Raw genomic sequence first — 7,652 nt, 5'->3', positions numbered from 1 at the left:
CAAAGCTTAGGAAAGGGACTTTTGAAAGTATTATGTGCTAAGTTGCTTCAGTTGTATTCAATTCTTTGTGACCCTATGGACCATAGCCCACCAGGTTCCTCTGTCCATGTAATTCTCCAAGCAACAATACTGGAGTGGTTTGCCTTTCCCTTCTCCAGGGGATCTTCCCGACCCAGGGACTGGATCCAGGTTTCTTACCGTCCCCTGCATTGGCAGGTGGGTTCTTTACCACTATACCACTTACCTTCAGTGTTATTATTTTTAAAAAATTGTAGCTGATTCACAATGTTAACTTCTGCTGTACAGCAATGATTGTTTTACAGTATTTTTTCCGTTATGGTTTATAATAGGATACTGAATATAGTTCTCTGTAGGACTTCTACATAGGAAAACTTAGGCCAGCTGACCCCAATGCCCCACTCCATCACCCTCTCAACCACCAGTCTGTTGTTCATGATTTGATTCAGAGATTCGTTGTATTTTCCACATATACCCCACATAGGTGGTCATCACGTGGTATTTGCCTCCCCCATTAGTATAACCCCCAGTGGCGTCCATGTTGCCGCAAACGGCATCACTTCATTTTTAGTGGGTGAGCAGCATCTCAGTGTGTGTGTGCGTGCATCTGCCTTCACCCAACAGTGACCATGTGTCCGCTCTGGACCACTGTCAATAGTGCTATGGACACACAGGTGTAGGTTTCTTATTTGGATGTTTACTCTGGATGTTATGTCCAGGAGTGAAATTACCATTTTCAGTTTTCTGAGGAAACTCATTTTCCACTGTGGCTGCACCAACTTTGGACCAATGGAATCCAGTCCCACCCATAGCACAGAAGGTTCCCTTTTCTCCACACTGTCTCCATTTACATGATGGCCATTCGGACCCACGTGTGGTAGTAGATCATTTTACATTTCTTAAATTAACATCTGAACGTCTTTTCACCTATCTACGTGTCTTAAGAGAAATGTGTTTAGTTCTTTGCCCATTTTTTGACTGGATTGAGTTGAACAAGCTGTTTTGGAAATTTAGCCTATGTTCGTTGCATCATTTGCAATTATTTTCTCCCATTTTGACAATGTCTCATTTTGTTTTTATGACTTCTAAATTTACTGGTGATGGTTTTAATGTCTTCATATGGACGGTAATTGGGCTTCCCTGGTGGCTCAGCTGATAAAAGAATCTGCATGCAATGCAGGAGAGCTGGGTTGGGAAGATCCCCTGGAGAAGGAAACGGCTACCCACTCCAGTATTCTGGCCTTGAGAATTCCATGGACTGTATAGTCAGACAAAAGTGAGCGGACACGGCTGAGCAACTTTGACTTTCACTTTATGTACCATGTTATCTGTACTCAGGATGATGGCAGGTTAAGATTTGTAAAGGGATACATAAAGGATAACTCCAAAGGCAGCACTGTATATACTTAAATCTACGAAAGCAGAACTGTGTAAAAAACCTGCATCTTCTTTATTTTCAATACTTTAATTTCAGAACAAAATAAACAAAAACACAACACACAACATTCAAACCCCATGTCAAACGTAGAGAGGAATAGGGCTTGAGGCCCATGTATCCTGCCTTAGAAGGACAGAAATAAAACCACTAGACATCAGCAGAGGGAACCACATGGGCCAGGGCCACTGGGGCTGCTGCTGTGGGAGCCATGGGGACGCTATACAGAGGGAGCAGTCTGCAGGTAGAAACTCCTAATCTACTTCTTCCATGCGAGAGGCGTCCTCGTCACCCTCAAGAGGGGGAATCTCATCAGGAACAGCAGCACTGGGCTCCTCTGCCGTCACCTCATCTTCATCAATGCCTAAGAGCAGGAAAGAAACCACTTCAGATATGCCCCCAAAAGCCTTCAAGAGTGCCCAACACTTGAGAGGACAAGGATACTCACCCAGACCAAGCTTTATCATGCGGTAGATGCGGTTGGAGTGGGTCTGGGGATCCTCAAGCGAGAAGCCAGAGGAGAGCAGTGCAGTTTCGAACAGCAGCACCACCAGGTCCTTGACTGCCTTATCGTTTTTGTCTGCCTCTGCCTTCTGCCGCAGGGTCTCCACGATGGGGTGGTCAGGATTGATCTCCAGGTGCTTTTTGGCCATCATGTAGCCCATGGTCGAGTTGTCTCGAAGCGCCTGGGCTTTCATGATGCGTTCCATGTTGGCAGTCCAGCCGTAGGTGCTGGTCACGATGCAGCAGGGGGAAGACACCAGCCTGTTGGAGATCGTCACCTGAGGATAGTCAGAAACACTCATTACACTGACTCAAATTACCACCTCAAGGCAAAGATGGTTATCTCTACTCTTGGGGGAAAAGATGCATCATCTTTGGACAGTTCTATAGAAATACCAACCTTAAGAGAACAAAAAGTAGGATGGCACTAAACAAATTAGGCTGCCTAAAACCAAAGATGAAGGAAACCACTCTAAAGGCATCTCTAACAAGATAACTTAGCTTTCATAATGACTTACCTTCTCCACCTTCTTATCCAAGATCTCCTTCATGAGTTTGCAGAGGTTCTCAAACTTGGCCTTGCTCTCCTCCATCTTCTTCTTCTCCTCCTCATCCTCAGGCAGCTCCAGGCCCTCCTTGGTCACGGAGACCAGACTCTTCCCATCAAACTCCTTGAGCTGCTGTACACAGTACTCATCGATGGGCTCCGTCATGTACACCACCTCAAAGCCCCGCTTCCGCACGCGCTCCACAAATGCAGAGTTGGCAACCTGCTCTTTGCTCTCACCTGTAGGATTACTCAGTGTGACTCAAGAGCCAAAATGCCTCATCCTGCCAGTTCCCCAGGACCCTTGAGTGTTCTCCCCACACCTCTAAAAAAAGGCTTTGATCAGACCCAGGTTCCAACGCACCAGTGATGTAATAGATGGACTTCTGGGTCTCCTTCATGCGAGACACATATTCTGAGAGAGAAGTCATCTCATCTCCAGACTGGGACGTGTGATAGCGCAGCAGCTCAGAAAGGCGTCGCCGGTTAGTGGAGTCCTCATGGATTCCAAGCTTTGTGGGAAGAAGGAAAAAATCATTTTGTTAGGAAATAACTCCTTATCCTCTAAGTGAACGAAAAAAAATTCATTATAATTATTAAGCAAGTACTTGCTGCTTACCTTCAGATTTTTAGAGAATGCCTCATAGAATTTCTTATAGTTCTCTTTGTCTTCTGCTAACTCTGAGAAGAGCTCAAGGCACTTCTTAACAATGTTCTTACGAATAACCTTCAAGATTTTGCTCTGCTGGAGCATTTCTCGGGAGATGTTCAGGGGAAGGTCTTCAGAGTCAACTACCCCACGGATGAAGTCTGAAATCAAATATGGAAACTGGGTTTTAAAGATACAGGAGTGGCGGGGATAAAGATAAACGATATAAGGTCATCTGGATTCAACAGAAGGATCGATTTTCTCACCAAACTTTCACTTGTTAGGTTGCAGAGGATCCTTAATCTAAGATAAAGACTCCAGTCCCCCTGAGAATGCTGAAACGAACTACATTAGGGCAAAAAGATAACTCACTGAGATATTCTGGAATCAACTCATCACAGCTGTCCATGATGAACACACGGCGGACATACAGTTTGATGTTGTTCTTTTTCTTTTTGTTCTCGAAGAGGTCAAAAGGAGCCCGACGGGGGATGAACAGCAGTGCTCTGAATTCCAACTGACCTTCTACAGAGAAGTGCTAAAAAAAATCCAAGATAAGCCAACTATGTACACAAGCCAAGAGCGACTTTTTTGTCCCAATACCAAAATGTCCAGTTATTTGAAAGAAAAATCTTCCTATCCCTGCAGAGAAAATTTAAGCCCTAATTCCCTAAATGAATCCAACTACAAGCACTGTACAATCTTTGGGTCAAAGACTCCAGGTGGGTAAAGCCACCAGAGACAGAGATGTCACAGGGAAAGATGTCATTTCTCCACCCTGGAAGTGTCCAATAGCAAATGAATTCATAGCATTCACAGTTCCCAGCTACCAACCAGCTGGGTAAGTTTGTCCATCAGCTCCTCCTATTGAGCCAACAAGCAACACTTACCTTCACTGCCAAGTGGTCTTCCCAGTCATTGGTGAGGCTCTTGTAGAACTCTCCATACTCCTCCTGGGTGATGTCATCAGGGTTCCTGGTCCAGATGGGCTTGGTCTTGTTCAGCTCTTCCTGATCAATGTACTTCTCCTTTATCTTCTTTGTCTTCTTTTTCTTATCTTTGCCACTGTCATCCTCCTCGTCTGAGCCCACATCTTCAATCTTGGGCTTCTCTTCATCATCTTTATCTTCCTCTTCTTTCTCGCCTTTCTCTTCTTCAGCTTCATCATCACTGATTTCCTTCTCACGTTCTTTCTCCAGCTAGACGTATCAAAGATGGCAGTTTCAGAGTACAAAAAAGCAGAATGACCCCACAGTCCACGCACTTCTCCAAGCAGCAGTTGCCTGCACCCGAGTCGCCGGTGCATACTCACATGCAGCGTGATGGGGTAGCCTATGAACTGAGAGTGCTTCTTCACCACTTCTTTGACACGCCTCTCTTCCAAGTACTCTGTCTGGTCTTCCTTCAAGTGGAGAATCACTTTGGTGCCGCGGCCAATAGGTTCACCTAGAGGAAATTAATCAGAACCGAGTATAAGAAACTAAATAAAGGCAGAACTGTAACTGCTTTACACATTCAATACTCAAGATCTTCATTACTGTTTCCCCAGAATTCTAACCCGGACACCTAACAGGAAAGCCAACTTACCATGGTCAGCACGGACAGTGAAGGAACCCCCAGCAGAAGACTCCCAAGCATACTGTTCATCATCGTTATGCTTTGTGATCACAACCACTTTCTCTGCCACTAGGTAGGCAGAGTAGAAGCCCACACCAAACTGCCCAATCATGGAGATGTCTGCACCAGCCTGCCAAAAAGTTCAAAAGAGTCAAACTCAAGTTTCAACGAAATGGCAAAGCAAACACCAATAATATAAATGGGTTATGCCTAACTAATCACGTACCTGAAGAGCCTCCATAAATGCTTTAGTGCCAGACTTGGCAATGGTTCCCAAATTATTTACAAGATCAGCTTTGGTCATGCCAATGCCCGTGTCTACCAGAGTCAGAGTACGCTCCTGGGGGTTCGGGATGATGTCAATTTTCAGCTCTTTACCACTGTCCAATTTGGAAGGGTCTGTCAGGCTCTCATAACGAATCTTGTCCAAGGCCTAAAAGTACAAAATTGCAGTTTTACAATTCTGCTTCCTCAAAACCCATCTCACCCAAAAGAAAGCTTTTTAAACTCCCCAAATACTCTAATTCTGATTACTCCTTTAGCTTGCAGGTTGAGAACGACATCCAGTGGATTACAGTGTCCTATGTATCCACAGGGAGCAAGGCAATGCTTTTTGGAACAGCAGTTAAGTTTATATCCCCTTTATCAGTAAACATCACAAAATGCCAAACCCTCTCTTGGAGCACTTGAGCAACAAAACACCAATGTAAATGAAGTCATTCAGGGCACTCACATCAGAAGCATTACTGATCAATTCCCGAAGAAAAATTTCCTTGTTGGAATAAAAGGTGTTGATAATGAGAGACATGAGTTGGGCAATTTCTGCCTGGAAGGCAAATGTCTCCACCTCCTCCTCTCCATGGTGCACTTCCTCAGGCATCTAAAAAAAAAAAAAAAAAAAAAGGCAGGAATTTAAGACTACTCAAGTTCACCCTCAGCCACAAGACACACGAAGAGACTATTCGAACTGTTTTGAGCTGGGTACTAAGGCTGGAAAATCCTCTCCTCTATCAATTTCAGGCAGCACCCTTAGAAACAATGGGGGGAGGGGCGCGCCTAACACATTGAACAAATTGCGTTAATGTTTCTTGTAAGGTATTTTGAAGCCAAACTGCTGTTAAGTATATCACGCATCAGCACAATCTAAGTTCATTTGTTACGCACTCCAACCCTGGTATCTCGAACGCGAGGTAAACTCACACATATTTAAATACGCAAATTACTGACTATAGTTCCACCTTCAAGGTAACCGGTTTCACATTAAAGGGCAATGATTTAAAACTGTCCTCCCATGAGGTAACTCCAAGGAGATAATATGGTATTGCTGCCTCCCATAGTAGGGACAGCTAACTCGAGATTGGCGGGAGGCCCATCCAGGTGGGCTATTAAAACAAAGAACCGATAAAGAAAAGGCTCCATCATGACCCCTCTGCACACGTGACTGAAGCTCAATACCAAACCAAACACTAAGATGGTGGCCTTAGTCTGCGGGGCCGACTCTCATCACAGCTGGACATGCGTCGACCACACGAGGAGGGGGCGCCACCGCGCAGCCTCCCTTCGCCCCAGCATCCGGGCACCAGGGCGGGGCGCCGGGCTCCAGAAGCTTCCAGAACAATCTCAGCTCTCGGAGAGGGGCGGGGGAAGGGACGTGCCCACGAATCCCAGAGCCTGCCCCCTCCGCTCGCCAGCCCCTCCTCCACCGAGACGCAGGAAAGATCTGGAAGGATGGAGGAGGCACGATATACGCCGCTGGCGACCGAAAACGGAGCTCGTCGCAGACCCTCACGGAAAAGCCCCGAACGAAAGGACTTTAAAAGAACTGCGTCCGATAGAACAAGTGGCAAAACCTGGTCACTGCCAGCCTTGCTGAGTCACAGCGGGCGCGCCCACCCGCCCCCCTCGGGGACCCTCCGGCGCCCCGTAGCCGCGTCCGGAAGTGGAGAGGCAAACATGGCAGCGTCCCGGGCCGGCGCGGCCACCACGTGCAGTGCCTACCCCCCCGGCCTATTCTGCGGCCCCACAAAACGCTTCACAGCTGAGGAAAAGCAGCCCCGCCGCCAACCACCAAACTCAAGCTCGCTCCCCTCCTCCCCCAAGAGAAGAAAAGGCAGCGATACGCCAGAAGCCGCCCCGACACAAGACGTAGGTCTCGGAAAGGACGCGTGGGCCGAAAGCAACGCCAAAGAACAAGCTAACCTGAACAGCCCAGATGAGACCGGAGCCTTACCTTCAAGAATTAGAAGCTCAGGTACTAGAGAACACCGAGCCGGCAGAGGTTGCCTCGGGCTCACTCGCCGCAAGAAGGCTGCGCGGGGGTGACTCAAGAGAACGGCTGTGTGTCCCCAGTCGCCTTATATAAGGCGAAGCACAGCCCAGCTGCCCGCCCCCGGATCCCTCCGCCTTAAAGGAGGCTGCCTGTCGGCCGCGCACCTGCCGCTGCCTGCCCGCCCACCTTGACGTCACGGTCCAAACTAGGGGAGGGGGCTGTGAAAGGCGGGAGCCGCCTGCCTGCGCCGGCCCTGGGAGTGCAGGTATTTACTGATGTTCGCAGTCACGTCTCCGCGCTCCAAAAACAGGACACCATCAGAAACAGATGTTGGAAGTGCTCATGTAACATAAGCGGTGGAACTAAAGGCGAGGATTCCCCAGTGACCTCTGTAAAAACCTGCAGCAGGCGTCTCCACTCCCGAGAGTCCCAGCCTCGGGACTAAGGTCCAAGCCTAAACGGGTCACCCACTCCACCCTATGCTCCGAGGCTCGACCTCCTCATTAGAAGCTGCCCTACACATACTCCAACTGCCTGATACAGGAAAGGGGTCTGCTCCGCGGGCGTTGCGGAATTAAAGCGGTCCCACTTCGTGGGCATGCCCGGAACACAG

The 7,652-nt window shown here is 47.9% G+C and overlaps 1 protein-coding gene across 1 annotated transcript; it reads right to left on the bottom strand.

Annotated features, from left to right (window-relative positions):
• Positions 1-1,445: 1,445 nt before the first annotated feature.
• Positions 1,446-7,156, bottom strand: HSP90AB1 (heat shock protein 90 alpha family class B member 1). The gene is made up of 12 exons (XM_055406299.2): positions 7,001-7,156; positions 5,504-5,650; positions 4,997-5,203; positions 4,741-4,900; positions 4,466-4,599; positions 4,044-4,352; positions 3,526-3,691; positions 3,124-3,314; positions 2,869-3,016; positions 2,476-2,744; positions 1,902-2,235; positions 1,446-1,817 (listed from the first exon to the last, which is right to left on the bottom strand). The coding sequence occupies exons 2-12, from the start codon at positions 5,648-5,650 to the stop codon at positions 1,708-1,710; spliced, it is 2,175 nt and encodes a 724-aa protein (XP_055262274.1). The 5' UTR covers positions 7,001-7,156; the 3' UTR covers positions 1,446-1,707.
• Between the last annotated feature and the right edge of the window lie 496 nt (positions 7,157-7,652).

Source organism: Moschus berezovskii, chromosome 23 (genome assembly GCF_049115385.1).
Source record: "Moschus berezovskii isolate FMDL1 chromosome 23, NW_MosBer_1.0, whole genome shotgun sequence".
NCBI lineage: Eukaryota > Metazoa > Chordata > Mammalia > Artiodactyla > Moschidae > Moschus > Moschus berezovskii.
Note: the sequence above shows the minus strand (reverse complement) of the source record. Positions and strands in the feature narration are given on the sequence as shown.